The 21,615-nt window shown below is 42.7% G+C and overlaps 1 protein-coding gene across 2 annotated transcripts in view; it reads right to left on the reverse strand.

The window, feature by feature from the left end:
* ECM1 (extracellular matrix protein 1) overlaps positions 1–21,615 on the reverse strand; it is a 39,944-nt gene that overhangs the window by 7,602 nt on the left and 10,727 nt on the right. For both annotated transcript variants that reach the window (XM_056546358.1, XM_056546357.1), the window contains exons 2-5: positions 10,419–10,499; positions 6,993–7,327; positions 3,814–4,281; positions 1,060–1,280 (exon numbers count right to left, since the gene is read on the reverse strand). In XM_056546358.1, coding sequence (XP_056402333.1) covers positions 1,060–1,280; positions 3,814–4,281; positions 6,993–7,327; positions 10,419–10,499 — 1,105 coding nt within the window. The remainder of the gene's footprint in view (positions 1–1,059; positions 1,281–3,813; positions 4,282–6,992; positions 7,328–10,418; positions 10,500–21,615) is intronic.

Consider the following 21,615-nt stretch of genomic DNA (forward strand, 5'->3'; position numbering starts at 1 on the left):
ATCATCTGCTCAGCTCGTCCTGCTCTATAACATGATATCTGCAGATTGTACTGTATTGTATATATATCATCTGCTCAGCTCCTCCTGCTCTATAACATGAAACCTGCAGATTGTACTGTATTGTATAGATCATCTGCTCAGCTCCTCCTGCTCTATAACATGTTACCTGCAGATTATACTGTATTGTATATATCATCTGCTCAGCTCCTCCTGCTCTATAACATGTTACCTGCAGATTGTTATGTATTGTATATATCATCTGCTCAGCTCCTCCTGCTCTATAACATGATACATGCAGATTGTACTGTATTGTATATATCACCTGTTCAGCTCCTCCTGCTCTATAACATGTTACCTGCAGATTGTACTGTATTGTATATATCATCTGCTCAGCTCCTCCTGCTCTATAACATGATACCTACAGATTGTACTGTATTGTATATATCATCTGCTCAGCTCCTCCTGCTCTATAACATGATACCCACAGATTGTACTGTATTGTATATATCATCTGCTCAGCTCCTCCTGCTCTATAACATGATACATGCAGATTGTACTGTATTGTATATATCACCTGTTCAGCTCCTCCTGCTCTATAACATGTTACCTGCAGATTGTACTGTATTGTATATATCATCTGCTCAGCTCCTCCTGCTCTATAACATGATACATGCAGATTGTACTGTATTGTATATATCATCTGCTCAGCTCCTCCTGCTCTATAACATGATACCTGCAGATTGTACTGTATTGTATATATTATCTTCTCAGCTCCTCCTGCTCTATAACATGATACCTGCAGATTGTATTGTATTGTATATATCATCTGCTCAGCTCCTCCTGCTCTATAACATGATACCTGCAGATTGTACTGTATTGTATATATCATCTGTTCAGCTCCTCCTGCTCTATAACATGATACCTGCAGATGGTTTATTACTTTTGGAGGAGCAGTCTCCCTCCTTTTGTCTCACAGCCTCCTGTCTCTGCTCCTGGAATGAACCCTGGATTATGTTATGTGAGGAAGTATTGTGTACAGTAGAATAAAGGGGCACTTACTGCTTAGAGAGGAGCTTGGACTCTCCGCACAGTATCTGCAGGTCGTCCTCTGTCACGTTCCCCAGGTTCAGGACCTCTACCTCTCTGTCATATTCAGGGAATGGAGCCTCACTAGCAAAGCAGCTGGTCATGCTGGTCTGATCCCTCTTTTTGCAGCATTCATGGTGTTTGGTCTTCACTATCTGCTCTTGGGCACAAAACTTTCCAAGAACTTTCTTCCACTGTGTAATAAAGAAGAAACATCAGAAAGACATCAAACACCACCTTCAATATTACGGTCTTATGTACATGATCACATTAAAAACTACATTTTCTGTATACATAGAAGACCACGACCTGTATCATGACTGGTCCATAACACAATTAAGTCATTTTCTAAACACTGAAGTAACTCAAAAACAGATAAACAGAACATTGCTGCATATATATTACTTGTATAATCATCTATTTCCTTATCAGCATCATTTCCAAAACTAACAGGTTGTTATTGTACCTTTTAATTAAAATGTTCAAGCCCAATCGCCAAGTCAAGGCCACCTAGTCAGAGTGGGTCCCTACACTAACACTATTGGTAATGAAGCACAAAGAGACCTCCCACTGGTCTTGCGCGGATCCTCAGCCTGGCCCAGCTTGATGCGTAGTGTAATGAAAAGAAGTTCTGATCAAGCAATTCTGTGAAACATAGGCTTTTATTTGTATCCAAGATTAAAATGTAGCAAAAAACATAGCACTCACGACTCACCACCTAGCCAGTGTTACACTGCAAACATGGACGCGTTTCGGGCGCATGCGCACCCTTCATCGAAACGCGTCCATGTTTGCAGAGTAACACTGGCTAGGTGGTGAGTCGGGAGTGCTATGTTTTTTGCTACATTTTAATCTTGGATACAAATAAAAGCCTATGTTTCACAGAATTGCTTGATCAGAACTTCTTTTCATTACCCTACACTTACACTGGCGTACCGCTGGGGAACAACCACCACTGCGACACCAAGCCCCCCGGAGGACTGACCCAGTGGCCAGGCAGCCCCACTGCTGCCCGACCAAGCCCACCCCACCCCACAGACAGAGCATCACAGCAACAATGGCCGCCACAGAGAACCACACCAGTGTGAACACCGACCATGTGCTCTCTGCCACAGGGCTGGTTGAATGCTAGGAGGAAAACCTTGCTGAAAAGCAACAAGATCATAATACAAGTTGTGGATTTGTGGCCATGCCTGTTCCTATGGATATGATCACATTCACATTATTTTCTATAACTAGAAAACTACAACCTTTAACATGACTGGTCCTAGATACATGGCCATAATACAATTACATTATTCTGTATATATAGAAGACTACTGTGATGTCCCACTACGGGATATGGTCCCGTACAGTACTTAGGACCTGTCAGGTTGAGTCCCTCTGTGTCCTAGGGTCCCTCCTGCAGTTTCTCCCCCATAGTTATATAATGTATAGTGTTGTGTGTTTTATGTATTAAGGACCTTTAAGGACCTTTGAGTTAGTCACATGATAATGTGTTCACATGATGTGTTTGTTACCCAGAGAGCACCAGCTAACCAGGTGACCTGCAGCTTGACCTATGGGCTTCTGGCTCAGCCCCCCTTTATAAGAGGGGCAGCCATTACAATCTCTCTCTTAGATCCTGAGGCACAGTAAAGACCAGACATCTCAGAGCCAGTGTCCAGCACATCTGGAGGCCTCGAGCCACCTACAGCCACATGTCAGTAAGTCAAGTCATCTATGTCTGCTGTCACTACCTACAGTCAAGTCTATAGTCAAGTCTATTATAGTCTGCGTGGCTGTCCTAAAGTCTGTCAAAGTCACTACAAGTCCCAGCAAGCTGTGAGGTCCTTCTGTGTTACTGGCCACCTCTCTGGGATCCTGGCCTAGCTGTAAAGACTATTTCCATCTGTCTACCTCAGTAAAGCTACCATTAACCCTAACCTGGTCTTGGACTATTATTACCCTGCCTAACCTTGGGATAGCGGTGCTACCGATCGGGTGGTTACCGGCAAAACCACACCCTGGCGTCATGAACATTTAGGGGTTGATAACACCTTGCCCCTGGGCTACAATATCTGCCCCATACACCACAAAACGACCTCCAACAGTACTGGTCCAGTGAACTTGGTCATAATACAATTATACGTTTCTGTATACATAGAAGACTACAATATCCAACGTGACTGATCCTTGGAACAGGGGCATAAAACAATGACTGACTATATATATATATATATATATATATATATATATATATATATATATATATATATATATATATATATATATATATAGAAGACTACGACCTCCAAGAAGACTACGAACTCAAACATGACTGATCATAGGAACATTGCCATAAAACAATATCATTATTCTGTGTATATATATGACTATGACCTCCAAAAGAAGTGGTCCTATGGACATGGCCATAATACAATTATATTACTCTTTATACCAGTGTTTCCCAACCAGGGTGCCTCCAGCTGTCGCAGAACTACAACTCCCAGCATGCCCGGACAGCCAGCGGCTGTCCGGGGCATGCTGGGAGTTGTAGTTCTCCAACAGCTGGAGGCACCCTGGTTGGGAAACACAGCTTTATACATAGAAGACTACGACCTCCATCATGACTGGTTCCACAGATATGGCCATAATCCAGTTATATTACTCCTTATACATCGAAGACTACGACCTCTGACCCCATGACAAGTGAACAATACTTGGTATGATACTAATGTTACTGACCCCAGCGTGAGCGCAGGCCACATCATCCGTCTTGCAGCATTTCTTGAACTCGCCCTCCATGCGCTGTATGGCTTTGGCCCGGCGCACATAATGGCCGTACCCAGTGTTTGGCAGCAGGTTGTCGGTGTACAGTGGGCGGTATTTCCTCAGCTTGCAGATGTTCTGGATATTGCTGGATTTGGGTTCTCCCGGTGGAAAGGCCAGGCCTGACAGCTTATACTTGCTGTCCATGTCCTCCTGACATTTAGGAGAGTTAGGGGGGCAGGCCTTGAGGTTGCGAGGACTCGCCGCAGCAGATATTTCCTCACTGCTGATCTCCTGCAGTGCGGCAGACGTGACGTAGCTGGGGTTGGGGGCATCGTTGTTGAAGCAGGTTTCCCTCTCGGATCCAGACTTCTTACAGCAGTGGTAATGGCGCGTTTTCACCGAGAATTCTGATACGCAGAAATCCTCCAGTGTCTTCTTCCACTAAAATAGATCATAAACTATATATTAGGAAACCATACAGCAAATGGATCTTCTTCTACATACGATCGCAAAATCCAGCTAATCTAAGTCCTGTTGTCACCTTTATAGCCTATTACATCAATGCAACTATTTCTACATCTATAATAAAAAGTCACTAAAAAAAATAATAATAATAATATATATATATATATATATATATATATATATATATATATATATATATACACACATATGTATATATTTTTTATAATAATTATTTTATTATTATTATTATATTATTTATATATTATTAATATATATATTTTTTATATTATTATTTTTTATTATTATTATAATAGAAAAATTATTATTATTGTTATTATTTTATAAAATGTTATTAATGTATTATTAATCATCATCATTATTATTATTATTAATATATATTCTTTTTTGTATTTTTTTTTATTATAAAATAAAAAAATATATATATTTTTTAATTATATTATTAATAATAATAATAATAATAATAATAATAATCTGTTTTACATTTAATGCTCCTAAGCAGATCTATATGTATCTACAAATGCTATGCAGCCTGATCCTGCAGTCAGTAGAGGGGTTAAAGGGGTATTCCAGGAAAACACTTTTTTTTTTTTTTATATCAACTGGCTCCAGAAAGTTAAACAGATTTGTAAATTACTTCTATTAAAAAAAATCTTAATCCTTTCAATAATTACCAGCTGCTGAAGTTGAGTTGTTGTTTTCTGTCTGGCAACAGTGCTCTCTGCTGACATCTCTGCTTGTCTCGGGAACTGCACAGAGTAGAAGAGGTTCGCTAGGGGGATTTGCTTCTAAACTGGGCGGTTCCCGAGGCAGGTGTCATCAAAGAGCACTTAGACAGAAAACAATAACTCAACTTCATCAGCTCATAAGTACTGAAAGGATTAAGATTTTTTAAATAAAAGTAATTTACAAATCTGTTTAACTCTCTGGAGCCAGTTGATATATATAACCCCTTTAACAGTAGAGCAGCGTTTTCCCAACCGCGGTGCCTCCAGCTGTTGCAAAACTACAACCCCCAGCATGCCCGAACAGCCTTCGGCTGTTCGGGCATGCTGGGAGTTGTAGTTTTGCAACAGCTGGAGGCACCCTGGTTGGGAAACACTGCGGTGTGTCTCGGCAAGGCTGTGTACAATGACCCCCCCCCCAAATCCTTGAATTAAGTCCAAGTGATCCGATAAGCGCTCATAGCCTTGTTATTCTGTCATCCTATCAATGAATAAGTGTAAGCGCCGAGTCGTAAAAATGAATTATTATGGACGTTATCAGCCCTGAATTTACAGTATAAATAGCAATAGACAAGTATTGTCCTTGTATAAGGCACCAAGGAAAATGTTTTACTGCCATCATGGGGGCCCAGGGGGGAAATCCAGGATGCTCAGTCAGTTTTGACCCTAGAATTATAGAAATTTTAATTTTCTCTAAGGCTGGGTTCACACTACAGAATCTACTTCCAGAGATTCGTCATCTGGAATACATTGCCGTCTATGGAGACGGCAATGTTCATGCGGTGCGGTCCAAGTGACTGCTTATCTGGAATACATTGCCGTCTATGGAGACGGTGCGGTCCAAGCGACTGCTTATGCATGCGGTCCAAGTGACTGCTTATGCATGCGGTCCAAGTGACTGCTTATGCATGCGGTCCAAGTGACTGCTTATGCATGCGGTCCAAGTGACTGCTTATGCATGCGGTCCAAGTGACTGCTTATGCATGCGGTCCAAGTGACTGCTTATGCATGCGGTCCAAGTGACTGCTTATGCATGCGGTCCAAGTGACGGCTTATGCATGCGGTCCAAGTGACGGCTTATGCATGCGGTCCAAGTGACGGTTTATGCATGCGGTCCAAGTGACGGCTTATGCATGCGGTCCAAGTGACGGCTTATGCATGCGGTCCAAGTGACGGCTTATGCATGCGGTCCAAGTGACGGCTTATGCATGCGGTCCAAGTGACTGCTTATGCATGCGGTCCAAGTGACTGCTTATGCATGCGGTCCAAGTGACTGCTTATGCATGCGGTCCAAGTGACTGCTTATGCATGCGGTCCAAGTGACTGCTTATGCATGCGGTCCAAGTGACTGCTTATGCATGCGGTCCAAGTGACTGCTTATGCATGCGGTCCAAGTGACTGCTTATGCATGCGGTCCAAGTGACTGCTTATGCATGCGGTCCAAGTGACTGCTTATGCATGCGGTCCAAGTGACTGCTTATGCATGCGGTCCAAGTGACTGCTTATGCATGCGGTCCAAGTGACTGCTTATACATGCGGTCCAAGTGACTGCTTATACATGCGGTCCAAGTGACTGCTTATACATTGCCGTCCCCATAAACGGCAATGTATTCCAGATGATTATTTAAGCGGCAGTACGTCCGCTGCAGAAATTCCATAGTGTTCTTTGTGCAGCAGAATCCCGTATGCGGTTTCCTGACCAGACCTAAAACCGTAGTATACTACGGTTTTAGGTCCGGTCACAAAACTGGATACGGGTCGAAAATGTGCCGACCGGTGTCACCGTTTGACTCCGGTCGGCTCATTAAAGTAAATGGATTTACAGGAGAGCCCGGTTTGCCCCTCCCCCAGCTGGAACCGGCAACCGTAATGTAAAAACGAAGTGTGAATGCCGCCTTACATAGAAGAAAATACAATGTGAGGGAATCGCAGTCGCATGCCTACCACATCCACTGCACATCGGAGTTTATCAGGTTTACGACAACATGCGGTGAACCCTTCTTCCAGCTCATTGATCGCTTGTCCTTGTCTGCTGAGGTGAGAGAACCCAGTCTGAGGAAGGTTCTGGCGACCATACACTGTTTTAGCGCGGCTCTTCTTGCATATATTTCCAATGTTGTCGCGGTTTGGTTTTCCTGGAGGGAAAGTGTTCAAGTTGCTGCCGAAGGAATCTGTCAAACCATCCAAAGGGCAAGGCTGGCGTCCCCCACAAGGAGATACAGGTCTTCTCCCACGTGGACTAAGCACTGGTTCTCCTTGGATCAACAAAGGCAACTGGACTGGAAGTCAAAGAAAATACAAGGTTTACTAGAAGCTAGATCCTTCATCCTACAGATGTCGTCATGACTACGGTTACAGAAGACCCCTACCTGTCAGCTTGTCCCATGGCAACTGTTTGGGGGCCCGGGAGTTGAGGAAGCCCACTTAGTTGTGGTGGGTCTCGATCAAGCACTACTATGTGGGCTCTCCGATGTATGGCGCTATTGTCCAGACACTGAATTATGGCTACTATACGCTACTGCGCCGATTTCCTGTCACTAGATCAATGTTTTCCCAACCAGGGCGCCTCCAGCTGTTGCAAAACTTCAACTCCCAACATGTACAGAATAATATAATTGTTTTATGGTCATGTTCCGAGGACCAGTCATTAGAGATGAGCGAACTTACAGTAAATTCGATTTGTCATGAACTTCTCGGCTCGGCAGTTGATGACTTTTCCTGCATAGATTAGTTCAGCTTTCCGGTGCTCCCGTGGGCTGGAAAAGGTGGATACAGTCCTAGGAGACTCTTTCCTAGGACTGTATCCACCTTTTTCAGTCCACCGGAGCACCTGAAGGCTGAACTAATCTATGCAGGATATGTCATCAACTGCCGAGCCGAGAAGTTCGTGACGAATCGAATTTACTGTAAGTTCGCTCATCTCTACCAGTCATGTAGGAGGTCGTAGTCTTCTATGTATAAAGCTTTGTTTCCCAACCAGGGTGCCTCCAGCTGTTGCAGAACTAGAACTCCCAGCATGCCCGGACAGCCAACGGCTGTTATAGTTATAGTGTGGCATTCAGTACATCTTAGCAGCACCAGGTGGGGTGTCAGGGTCACATGAATTTGGGGTGGGGGTGTTCTGTCTGGACTTGTGCGGTTGCACTCATTTCATGGAGGTGAAGAAGGTTCTGTTGCTTGAATAAATATAGGATTAAAGTCGCTAATAACTCGCATTGATCACAGTGCTGCGCCTTCCCGCACGGTAAATAAAACCGCCTTTTGGACACACATGTGTACTGGGGCATTACCTGACAAAAGCTGGCGTACCAAATGGGAAACAGACAGAACAGGGGATACCGAGGGCGGCCAGAAACCCAACATACATAATACTGGGCAAATATCGTAATAAGAACGGACTTGTATTCTCCTGCAGGGCATATATGGCGGGCACCCTTCCACATGTGAACTATGGGCAGGGATAACAAGTCCAATATCCATGGGGAAGTGATAATCTGCACTGATTTATAGGGTTGTTTTGACAAGAGGTTCTTAAAAAGGGGTTGTCCAGTATTAGAAAACCCTTGCCAAAACAGCACCCCTCCTGTCCACAGGTTGTTTGTAGTACTGCAGTTCAGTCCCATTGATTTAAATGAAGCTGAGCTGTAATACTGTGGACAGGAATGGTGCTGTTTTTGCAAAAAAAAATAAAAAAGAAAAAGAAATAAGACGATTTTTTTTTTTTTTTTTTTTTTTTTTTTTTTAATACTGGGCAACCCCTTTAAAGGGAACCTTACCCCCTTTAAAGGGAACCTGTCAAACTTTCATGCTCCTGAACCATGAGTCATTGTGATGGTTCCCGGCATCTTCTCCCTGCCCCACCGGCCTTGTTTGATTGATTGATCTCTTCCTATACCTCAGTGTTTCCCAAACAGGGCGCCTCCAGCTGTTGCAAAACTACAACTGCCATCCTACTTGTCCAGCCACGCTAGGAGTTGTAGTTTTGCAACAGCTGGGGGGGTACTCTGGTTGGGAAACGCCGCTATTCCCTAACAGAAAGATCTATCAATCACAATGACTTGTGGTTCAGGCAGCTTCCCTTTCATTCATTTAAGCTGCTTTGGTTGTGACTAGAGCATAGTTACCCAGTGTGCCTCCAGCTGTTGCAAAACTACAACTCCAGCATGCCTGGAGTTGAAGTTCTGAAACAGCTGGAGGAACACTGATTGGAAAAACACTGAACTGGAGTATTAGTATACATGAAGATCAGCACCAGGTATATACCAGGTATATAGCTTTGGTTGTGACACGAGCATAGTTACCCAGTGTGCCTCCAGCTGTTGCAAAACTACAACTCCAGCATGCCTGGAGCTGTAGTTTTGCAACAGCTGAAGGCACACTGATTGGGAAACCCTGAACTGGAGTATGAGTATACATGAAGATCAGCACCAGGTATATAACCTCTGCATGTACCCAGATGTTCATATTTTGTATGTTAGTATTATGTATGTTAGTATTACGTATGTTAGTATTACGTATGTTAGTATTGTGTATGTTAGTATTACGTATGTTAGTATTACGTATGTTAGTATTGTGTATGTTAGTATTACGTATGTTAGTATTACGTATGTTAGTATTACGTATGTTAGTATTGTGTATGTTAGTATTGTGTATGTTAGTATTATGTATGTTAGTATTACGTATGTTAGTATTACGTATGTTAGTATTACGTATGTTAGTATTACGTATGTTAGTATAACGTATGTTAGTATTATGTATGTTAGTATTATGTATGTTAGTATAATGTATGTTAGTATTATGTATGTTAGTACTATGTATGTTAGTACTATGTATGTTAGTACTATGTATGTTAGTACTATGTATGTTAGTACAATGTATGTTAGTACAATGTATGTTAGTATTATGTATGTTAGTATTATGTATGTTAGTATTATGTATGTTAGTACTATGTATGTTAGTATTATGTATGTTAGTATTATGTATGTTAGTATTATGTATGTTAGTATTATGTATGTTAGTATAATGTATGTTAGTATAATGTATGTTAGTATAATGTATGTTAGTATAATGTATGTTAGTATTATGTATGTTAGTATTATGTATGTTAGTACTATGTATGTTAGTACTATGTATGTTAGTACTATGTATGTTAGTACTATGTATGTTAGTACTATGTATGTTAGTATTATGTATGTTAGTATTATGTATGTTAGTATTATGTATGTTAGTACTATGTATGTTAGTATTATGTATGTTAGTATTATGTATGTTAGTATTATGTATGTTAGTACTATGTATGTTAGTATTATGTACGGCTCTGTAAGAAGGTATCCAAATGTAAAGCCTCTCAAGTGGAAAATAGGGTCCTACCTTGACCTAGTTCTAGTGGCAATTGGGGCACAACTTCTCTCTGGTACATGTCATAGTCGTCCGCTATCGGGATCTCGTCACCTGAAAACAAGATTATGGTTAGAGGTCTTCCAGGCATTCATAATGTAGACTACTTATTATTGAAGAAATGGTATCTACATACAGTAAGTCAAAATAATAATAATACTTTGTTTTATTGTTAAAATGCATCTGTCACATGATATCGATTTGGTGAACCAACAAATGTTTGGCCGTAGCCACTCTGAGGCCATGTTGGTGGAATTTCCAACCGGTAATTCCCCTGTAACAGAATGCAATCGATTTCAGTGGGATTCTGCTGCACTGCGCACAGAGCAGAATACGGATTCTGGTGTCCGCAAAAAAAATAAATATTTTTTTCATATGAACTTTGCTCTCTCCCTTGTATCTGTGACATCACATTCAAAGCACCCTTCACTGCACCCTCCTCCACTCCTGTCTGCTTAGGAAGAGATCAGTTATGTGAAGAGGGGCGCTCATATCACTGCGCATTAGATTTTAAAGGGGTACACCGGTGAAAAAAAAATTTTCAAATCAACTGGCTCGATAAAGTTAAACAGATTTGTAAATTACTTCTATTAAAAATCTTAATTTTTTCAGTACTTATCAGCTGCTTTATGCTACAGAGGAAGTTGAGTTGTTCTTTTCTGTCTGACCACAGTGCTCTCTGCTGACACCTCTGTCCATGTTAGGAACTGTCCAGAGCAGGAGAGGTTTACTATGGGAATTTTCTCCTACTCTGGACAGATCCTGACAGGCACAGAGGTGTCAACAGAGAGCACTGTGGTCAGACAGAAAAGAACAACTCAACTTCCTATGTAGTATATGGAAGTTGATAAGTACTGGAAGGATTAAAAAATTTAATGGAAGTAATTTACAAATCTGTTTCTGGAGCCAGTTAATAAAAAAAATATATATATTATATATTTTTCACAGGAGTACCCCTTTAAGGCAGCAGGAAGTGTCTTTCAGCCAGAACAGGCTCACTACTGTCTTATCTGAGAAAGGTTTCTGCAGTCTTAAAATCTAATGAGCAGTAATATGAGCTCCTTTGTTCATATCACTGGTCTGATCTTCAGCAGACAAGAGGGAACAGGGAAGGAGCAGAGACTGATTTTATAGCTACAAGCCAGAAAGTTACTTTATTATACTTTTTGAGACCATACACGGGTAGTTTTATTTGCTGGACAACCCCTTTAAACTTTGCAAAGAGTTTTGTTACCAAAGTTGCTTTATATCGGAGAATTTTCAGAGCCATAAACAACATGGTTGTACAAAGAACTCCATAAATCCTGTAATTTAGGTTTCTTGTTTAAGTCCAGCCCTGGCCATGTACCTTATCAGTAGGAACTCTGAAGGGGGAATTTCTTCTGCAGAGCGGCTGCCAGCAGCGGGAGCACAGCAATCAGGGCATTGTCAAGAAGCTGCCATGGAAAGTTGGTGTCCTTCAATTTACACAGTGTTTATGTTGAGATTTATTCCATCCACATCAAATCCTGCGGTCAACTTCATGATGCTCGAGGATTCTTCATAACACAATGCAAACACTGGGTACGAATCATCATAGTAAACACTACACCAGATGTCTGCTCCCAGTGAACTTCTCCAAAATCCACAGCAAACAGAAGTGAGCCAAAAACTCTGTTCCTCTTTGTGTCAAGTCTGAAAGTTTAAAGGGGTACTCCCGTGGAAAACTTTCTTTTTTTTAAATCAACTGGTGCCAGGAAGTTAAACAGATTTGTAAATTGCTTCTATTAAAAAATCTTAATCCTTCCTGTACTTATCAGCTGCTAAATACTACAGAGGAAATGGTTTTCTTTTTGGAACACAGAGCTCTCTGCTGACATCATGACCACAGTGCTCTCTGCTGACATTTCTGTCCATTTTAGGAACTGTCCAGAGCAGCATATGTTTGCTCTGGGGATTTTCTCCTACTCTGGACAGTTCTTAAAATGGACAGAGATGTCAGCAGAGAGCACTGTGCTTGTGATGTCAGTAGAGCTCTCTGTGTTCCAAAAAGAAAACCATTTCTTCTGTAGTATTCAGCAGCTAATAAGTACTGGAGTTTTCTACGGGGTATTCAATGAAAAAACACTTTCATATCAACTGGTTCCAGAAAGTTAAATACATTTGTAAACTACTTCTATTAAAAAAAAAAAAAAAAAAAAAAAAAAACCTTAATCCTTACACAGTACTTATCAGCTGCTGAAGTTGAGTTGTTCTTTTCAGTCTGACCACAGTGCTCTCTGCTGACATCTCTGTTTGTCTCAGGAAATGTCCAGAGTAGCAGCAAATCCCCATAGCAAACCTCTCCTGCTCTGGACAGTTCCTGAGAAAGACAGGTGTCAGCAGAGAGCACTGTGGTCAGTCAGAAAAAGAACCCTCAAAAACTCAATTTCAGCAGCTGATATGTACTGGAAGGATTAAGATTTTTTAATAGAAGTAATTTACAAATCTGTTTAACTTTCTGGAGCCAGTATATATATGTGTGTTTTCTCATGGAATAACCCTGTAAGATTTACCCCATTATGAGCAGCAATATAGGATACAATGCGGTCTGATCTACCTTGTGGGGTGTGCAGACTTTTGCAACTGCCTCATTTTGGGCTAATTTTCCAAATCAGAGGCTCTAAGGAAGGGCTGGCAGTCCAAACATGGCGGGAGCTGTAGTTTTGCTACAACTGAAGAGCCGTTGGTTGGGGAACACCGTTCCAAGCAGAATATCAGCCGCAGAAATTCCAGACGGACATTGTACAGCAGGCAGCGACTGAATCAGCCGGCGCTCGGACATGTGCAGTCTCCATTGACAACAATGCATATCCGAGCAGATTCTGCCAAAATTATTAAAGTGTTCATTCTTTCGTCGGAGTCTGGAATTACCGCGCAGTGTTCGGCGCAGCAGAATCCTATAGAAAGTAATGGGCGGTTGCTGGAAATTTTTCCACTCGGAAATGATACCATATGTTTATGTTCAATGAGGAAATCCATAACTAACTCAAAGAAAAATCGTTCTATGTCAAGTCGCGTCCTCCATGTGGCGCTGATACCTCATGGGATCTAGGCGTGGTACTTGATAATTGCTTGGATACAATGATGACCTATATAGATCACTAATAAAACAATTACCCAGTGTGAGAAGATTCTTATAAGGAGCCGACTGGCTAGAAAAATCAACCATCTCCGGTAAGTGCCGATTATCCTAAATGAATCATCTCCTGAACATTACACAACACTTCCACGGACTTTATGAATTAATGAATATTTACACGTGCAAACATTGGCTCCAGTTATAAAGGGACATGGCTTCTTTTCAGAATAGGGAATCAGACCCACTGTGACCCATAGTTAAAGGGGTACTCCGGTGAAAAACCTTTTTTTAAATCAACTGGTGCCAGAAAGTTAAACAGATTTGTAAATGACTTCTATTAAAAAATCTTAATCCTTCCTGTACTTATTAGCTGCTGAATACTAGAGCGGACATTTTTTTCTTTTCGAAACACAGAGCTCTCTGCTGACATCACGAGCACAGTGCTCTCTGCTGACATCTCTGTCCATTTTAGGAACTGTCCAGCGTAAAAGGAAATCCCCATAGCAAACATATGCTGCTCTGGACAGTTCCTAAAATGGACAGAGATGTCAGCAGAGAGCACTGTGGTTATGATGTCAGCAGAGAGCTCTGTGTTTCAAAAAGAAAATAATTTCTGCTGTGGTATTCAGCAGCTAATAAGTACAGGAAGGATTAAGGTTTTTTAATAGAAGTAATTTACAAATATGTTTAACTTTCTGGCACCAGTTGATATAAAAAAAAAAAAAGTTTTCCATGGGAGTGCCCCTTTACAGGGGTATTCCATGAAAAAACACTTTTTCCATGCCAACTGGCTCCAGAAAGTTAAACAAATTTGTAAACTACTTCTATTTAAAAAAAAATCTTAATCCTTATCAGCTGCTGAAGTTGAGTTGTTCTTTTCAGTCTGATCCCAGTGCTCTCTGCTGACACCTCTGTCTGTCTCAGGAAATGTCCAGAGTAGGAGCAGATCCCCATAGCAAACGTCTCCTGCTCTGGACAGTTCCTGAGAAAGAAAATAATATCCGGTGTAGTATTCAGCAGCTAATAAGTACAGGAAGGATTAAGATTTTTTAATAGAAGTAATTTACAAATCTGTTTAACTTTCTGGCACCAGTGTTGATTTAAAAAAAAAAAAAAAAAAAAAGGTTTTTCACCGGAGTACCCCTTTAATATGCAAAGTAATCCTCCCCCAGGAAGAAAACCACTTGTTCTCTGGAGTCACCTATTGAAGATAGCTTTTCTGTAAATTCCAGCAGGCCTGGCACCTTATAAACTGTCAGGGTCTATTCACACAGCAGAATTCTGCCTCAAATTAAAGCCCGTAGACTTCTATTGGATTCCGCACTCCCATTCACACTTCTGAAATTCCGCCGTGTGAATAGACCTTTAAAGGGGTACTCCGCCCCTAGACATCTTATCCCCTAATCAAAGGATGGGGGATAAGATGTCTGATCGCAGAGTTCCCGCCACTGGGGACCCCTGTGATCTCGGCTGTGGCACCCCAGATATCCGGTGCACGGAGAAAGGCTCGTTACGTCACGGTCACACCCCGCTCGTGATGTCACGGCCGTCACGCCCCCTCCCATAGACTTGCATTGAGGGGGCGTGGCCTTGACATCACGAGGGGTGTGTGGCCTTGACATCACGAGCGGGGCACGGCCGTGATATCACGAGCCACCGGTGCTGAATCAAATGCTCCAAACGAACACCGGGTGCTTCCCGGAGATTGCGGGGGTCCCCAGTTGAGGGACCCCCACAATCAGACATCTTATCCCGTATCCTTTGAATAGGGCATAAGATGTCTAGGGGCGGAGTACCCCTTTAAGGGTATGTTCACACGGTGTAATTCCGCCGGAATATTCCATACAGACATTCGGCTGCAGCAGAGTCCTGTTGATTTCAATGGGATTCTGCTGCACTGTTCACACAGCAGAATTTGGGCAGCAGTTGCCGGATTTCAGCGTCTGCATAAAGAAAAGAATTATCTATTTTTTCAGCGGATTCCGCTCAGAAATGCATTGCCGTGTGACACCGCATCTCCGAGCGGTCTTAGCACCCACCGGATAAATCAAATGTCAGGAATGTCCTGCCATGGGAACACCTTACGCACATTTTAGGTGGTGTGAACCAGGCCTATAAGGACGCTTTGTGGTTCCCCCAGGAATCACCTGATTATAAACTCGGAGAGGATGTCCGTCTGTCCAGGACTGATGCCGGTTTATCCGCAATCCAAGCAAACACGTAGAATGCCGGGTGTCCAGCGCAATCCACCAAATAAAAAGTTGTATCCCAATTATACGTTTATAGCCAATACATAACGCGTTTCAGGGCTTTGCTGCCCCTTCGTCAGATGAACAGGCTGCTCAGAAAATATTACCTAACAGACAGTCGGGATGTCGAAGAACTGTAGAGACCGTGCCCAATTCCTGCAGTTTAGCGCCCATTCTTTGCTTCCGTCCCCATACAAAGGATAGATCCAGCCATGGGAGATGATTGGCAGGGGTGCTCGGTGTTGGCACCCAAATAATCAGATATTGATAGAGCAGCATACCTCCTTATGATTATGTCAGAGGCCCCCTATATGGGCATTCTTATCACTATCAGTTACTTTCGTACAATGCCCATGCACTGTAATGGCCGCCTTTACCTTCTGTTGGTCCCTTATTCTTGGTAATAAATGAAATATACATTTTGATAATCAAAATTATCAGTGCCCCCTGACCCACCACGTGTTGCTATAAAGACGAGCTACATAGCAGAGAGTCTCTGGCAGTGTGTGCAGGGGGTAGTGACACCAGCTGATGTAATCTTCCTGACGTGCGGATAAAATGCTCAGGGCATAAATAAACAGACCCTTTTAGGGTAATCCTTTACGCACACTAGGTCTTGTAAACCTGTTCTGCATCTGTGCCCTTCAATGCGCCGTTTACTATACAACTTCATATGCCGTACTGTACTGTCTTCACCAGTCGGGTGGAAGGAACTGCATACTGTGCGATATAAGGAGTCCCGACTGGTAATGGCTATCCACCAGTGCTAAAAAACGTGTAACTACTTCTGCACAACAATAGAGGCTTTTACATGGTCATCATCACATCGTCTTCCATATTGGCCAACTCAACCTATTCTTAAAGGAATAGTTCTGTCATAACATCACTCAAGTCCATAGCCTTGTCGAAGAAACTTCAGTGACTATTGGGATGTTGGATTGGTGCACTGCACCATGACTACTGGGGATGTTGGGGGCTGCTATCATTCTTAGTTTCATTAGAAGCATACCTGTCAGATCCCACAAACACAGCAAAACTTATCTGTTACTCAGTACCTCATCCTGATCACGTACATTTCATTTTTATGTCTCTATCACCGATATTTCACAAAAAAAAATTTGCATATTACAGCTGCTCAATATCTTTTCCATCTTGTCAAAAGGAGGGGGCGTGTCCTTCTCTTGCCTGTACTGTGATGACTCCTCCTCCTCCTCCTCCCTCTGCTGACTCACTGGTCTCCGGAGCCTGGTAGCTCTGCTCTATAACCCTTTCCTCTCTGGATTTATGCTGTACACACACACACAAAATGATTGCCTGTACTCTACCACCAAAGACAATATGGTGAATGTATCCCTTACATATTTCTATGTCATTCATGTGTATCCCCCTTAGGCAGTTCTGTAATGTGCTGAGACTTGTAGTTTTGGAATAGTTGGAGGTGCACTGTTTGGAGAACTCTTGTTTGCAGCTTTGTTGCCTTCAGCTGTGTGCCTACAGCTTTTAAAGAACTACAACTCTCAGCTTGCCCAGACATCCTTTGACTGTCCAGGCATGCTTGGAGTTGTATGTTTTGCAACAGCTGGAGGCAGATGTTTGGTAAAACTCAGTGTTACAGCAGTGTTGCTGCGGGCTGTGTTCCTCCTGCAGCCTTGTCAATCAGCCATCTCCTGTCCATGACCCTTGGACACGCTCATGCTGCTGTGGGACTCATCAGTGTCCCAGGAGGTATGGGGACCCCTAGTGGTAGGATTCTTTAATAAAATGTGAACTTTTTTTTTTTTTTTGAAGTATATTAGAAAAACTATTGTTTTGCCAAGATGTACAACATATAAAAAGTTTTTATATCTGACAGTGCCCATGTAAATACGCTTGGACTACCAGACCAGACCTGTAGACCTCCAGATGTTGCAAAGCTACAACTCCCAACATGCCCGGACAGCCGTTGGCTGTCCGGGCATGTTGGGAGTTGTAGCTTTGCAACATCTGGAGGTCCAGTTTGAAGACCACTATACTACAGGGATAAGGCTTTTATCCGACTCACCAGATTCACGCTCCCCTTTAACAATGTGCATCTGGCCCTATATGGTGCACCAAGACCTACTGCTTACTGTAAGTTGCCTGCACATATAAGTCACACTTCTGCCACTTTTGGGCAGTGTCCCCTCAGCATCTACCCTACCAATCTGTTATTCTACAATGCCGTCTATCATCAGCAAGCTTTCCTATAATACCAGAACTGCTGAACATAACAACACTGGACCTTTCCACAGCTTACTGCAGGTGCCTACAAAACAACAGCGCCCGCTGGTTTACAATGAGAGACCCCGTGTGCGCAGATTTTGCCTGCTCTGGAATGTTGTGGCTATCCGCAGGGAGCCTTCATATCACAGGAGGACATCATCTGACTTCAAGCCGACCATGGCCATGGTTCATATGTCTGGGCTCCAGTCAAAACAATAAAAAGCCGGAGGGCAAACTTCAATGTTACAAGCTCCGGCTGAATAGATCAGGACCGGTGGATGTTTATTTAACAGAGTTCACCATAATGTGCCATTACATGCCGAAGTACAACAACCACTATAAACCAAATAACAGTCCTAGGGTAAGGATTTTTGCTACCCTAGGCGAAAGCTAATTTTGCCACCCCTTACTACTGGGGTGACACACTGTAACAACCCCCCTCCTCATGTAGTCACATTACTACTGGGGTGACACACTGTAACACACCTTCTCCTCATGTAATCTCCTTACTACTGGGGTGATACACTAACAAACCTCCTCCTCATGTAATCTCATTACTACTGGGGTGACACACTGTAATAAACCCCATCCTCATGTAATCTCCTTACTACTGGGGTGACACACTGTAACAAACCTCCTCCTCATGTAATCTCCTTACTACTGGGGGGGTGACACACTGTAAAAAAACTCCTGCTCATGTAATCTCCTTACTACTGGGGTGACACACTGTAACAAACCTCCTGCTCATGTAATATCCTTACAACTGGGGTGATACACTGTAACAAACCTCCTCCTCATGTAATCACCATACTACTGGGGTGACACACTGTAACAAACCCCCTCCTCATGTAATCTCCTTACTACTGGGGTGACACACTGTAACAAACCTCCTCCTCATGTAATCACCTACTACTGGGGTGACACACTGTTACAAAACCCCTCCTCATGTAATCTCCTTACTACTGGGGTGACACACTGTAACAAACCCCCTCCTCATGTAATCTACTTACTACTGGGGTGACACACTGTAACAAACCCCCTCCTCATGTAATCACTGTACTACTGGGGTGACACACTGTAACAACCCCCCTCCTCATGTAATCTCCTCACTACTGGGGTGACACACTGTAACAAACTCCCTCCTCATGTAATCACATTACTACTTAGGTGACACACTGTAACAAACTCCCTCCTCAAGCGACAGCAGTTCTGGCTGGGCGAGTGCTTTGGATGCTGTCTGGTTACTATCTTGCAGCGGGCAGAGCTGCCCCCCCATAGAATAGGCAGCTCTAGGTGGATGCCTATTTTGCTTATAGGCAGAACCGCCCCTGAGGGTACATAATAACCAAGACATCTACAAGACCCCAAGTAACAGCAACAGTGCACCTAACAGGAAGAGGGCACTCGGAGTAAGGTGTTTGTTACCCCACAGAGAATTTGGAGAAACGCTATGGGGATTTATCATAACTTGTCCATAGGAAAAGTTTCTGAGTAGCAACCAATCCGATCGCTTCTTTTGTTTTTGAAAAGACCTCTGAAAAATGAAAGACGCGATCTGATTGGTTGCTATGGGCAACTCAGAAACTTTTCCTCTAGACAGGTTTTGATAAGTCTCCACCATGGCATGTATTTTTCTATTTTGGGCTGGAAGGAGAGGAACTGCAGTCAGAAGTAAGGAAAAGGGAACCGGCAAAAAAATAGGCAAAAATATTGGTGCCAGAGATGTAAGATAAGGCTTCAGGCCACCAAAGCAAAATCTGTAATTGAGCCTATGTCTACCATGCGCCATTCACACTACTGGTGTCTTCTTATGGGGCCCAGATGTGACTGCTACCTCTGCACCCCCTACAGTTACGCCCCAGATTGGTGCCTTATGTTACAATCGCACTGTGCCAAGAAACTCTGATATGTTTCCCGGTGCAAGAAATCCGCAGCAACTTTTACTACCACACACTTTAATGGGTCAGTAGGTAATCTGCAAATCTACCAGGGATCTTTCATGGACCCACTGAAGTGAATGTTTACAAAACTCGCAGCCGATTTCCCATTAATCAAGGCGTGGACATACCCTAAAGGGGTAATGTTTCATCTTAAAGGGGTTATCCAGGAATAGAAAAAAGAGCTAAATTCTTCCAATAACCGTGCCGCGTCTGTCCCCAGGTTGTGTGTGGTATGACAACGTGGTTCCATTCACTTTAATAGAACTGAGCAGCAATACCAGACACAACCTGGGGACAGACGTGGAGCTGTTTTTGAAAGAAATCAACTATGTTTTTCTATTCCTGGATAAGCGCTTTAAGGAAAGTGCCATAAAGACGTGTGGAGACTTACAGGCCAACGACGCTCTACTGGGAATTCTGAGAAGAAAGTATATGTTAAGCAGCTCACACGCCACCATGTCAGGTAGTTTTCCTTTAAAAGTCAGTGTTTTACTCCAAATTAGAGTCTTAGAACCTGACTGGGAATGTATGCCAAGCCGTGGCTTGGCATACATTCCCAGTCAGTTTCTAAAACACTAAGTTGAAGTAAAACACTGACTTTTAAGGGAAAGTTAGATGGTGTAAGAGCTGCTTTACATGTCCTTTCTTCCAAGAAATTCTGAGGCATGCACGAACTGGTTGGCCAAGGAAATCAGAATCGAGTCTCGCGTATTATAGGTCTTTCTACCAACTCGGATTCCTAGTTATGCTAAGACAAAACAAGTGTAACCAAATAAAAAAATACCATAAAAACAAGCACAGCTGGGATCCTTATGATGAACAACAAGAAAATCTTATAAAAAGTAAAGTTCCTTTGGAATTTCAGCTATGATAAATGGGTGTAGGGCAGTGATGATAATGTAGGACGGGGCATGGGCATAACAGGGAGATGGCAACACTCTTAGCAATGACTTCACATTACAGGTTTTTCAATGGAATTTAAATTATATAAAGGGTAGACATCACATTTCACAGCTCTGGTTGTGGCAGAAAATATTCAGTTACCGCTTAATATGTCACTAAATAGACACACAATACGGCTGCCTGGGATTACGCATCGTTTTTGCATTGGCCATTGGTGGGCATACTGGTTGGTGTAAAATAACTTGGAATGTTTCCTAATGGATCTGGTGTCGTACAAGCTTTCTATATTTGTTAGGACATCGCATGTTTTGGGCATTAAAGGATACCTCCGGGATGTACAACTTATCCCCCATCCTAAGGATAGGGGATAAATATTAGATCCCGGGGGGTCCGATCAGACCCCTTGTGATCTAACACTTATCCCGTATCTTTAGTATAGGTGATAATTTGTACATCCCGGAGGTATCCTTTAACGGCCCTTGCCCTGACAGAACCAGCCCATGATACAGGTTATCCATTTGTTTGGCTGCAGGGGAAATGTATGGCACCAATTGACAGCAATCACAGTCGATCACCATGCCAAACAATTTTTAGAAGTGGTTGTCAAGGTGAAACCCCTTTTTGTACCCTCAATGTAATTCTCCATATGTCCTGTGGGGGTACTGCAAGGAAATTGGACACTTGGGTGCTCCCATAAATTAACATCACCGAATCACCGAGGGTCTTAGGTTAGGTTC

The sequence above is a fragment of the Hyla sarda genome, chromosome 11, assembly GCF_029499605.1.
Source record: "Hyla sarda isolate aHylSar1 chromosome 11, aHylSar1.hap1, whole genome shotgun sequence".
Taxonomy (NCBI): Eukaryota; Metazoa; Chordata; class Amphibia; order Anura; family Hylidae; genus Hyla; species Hyla sarda.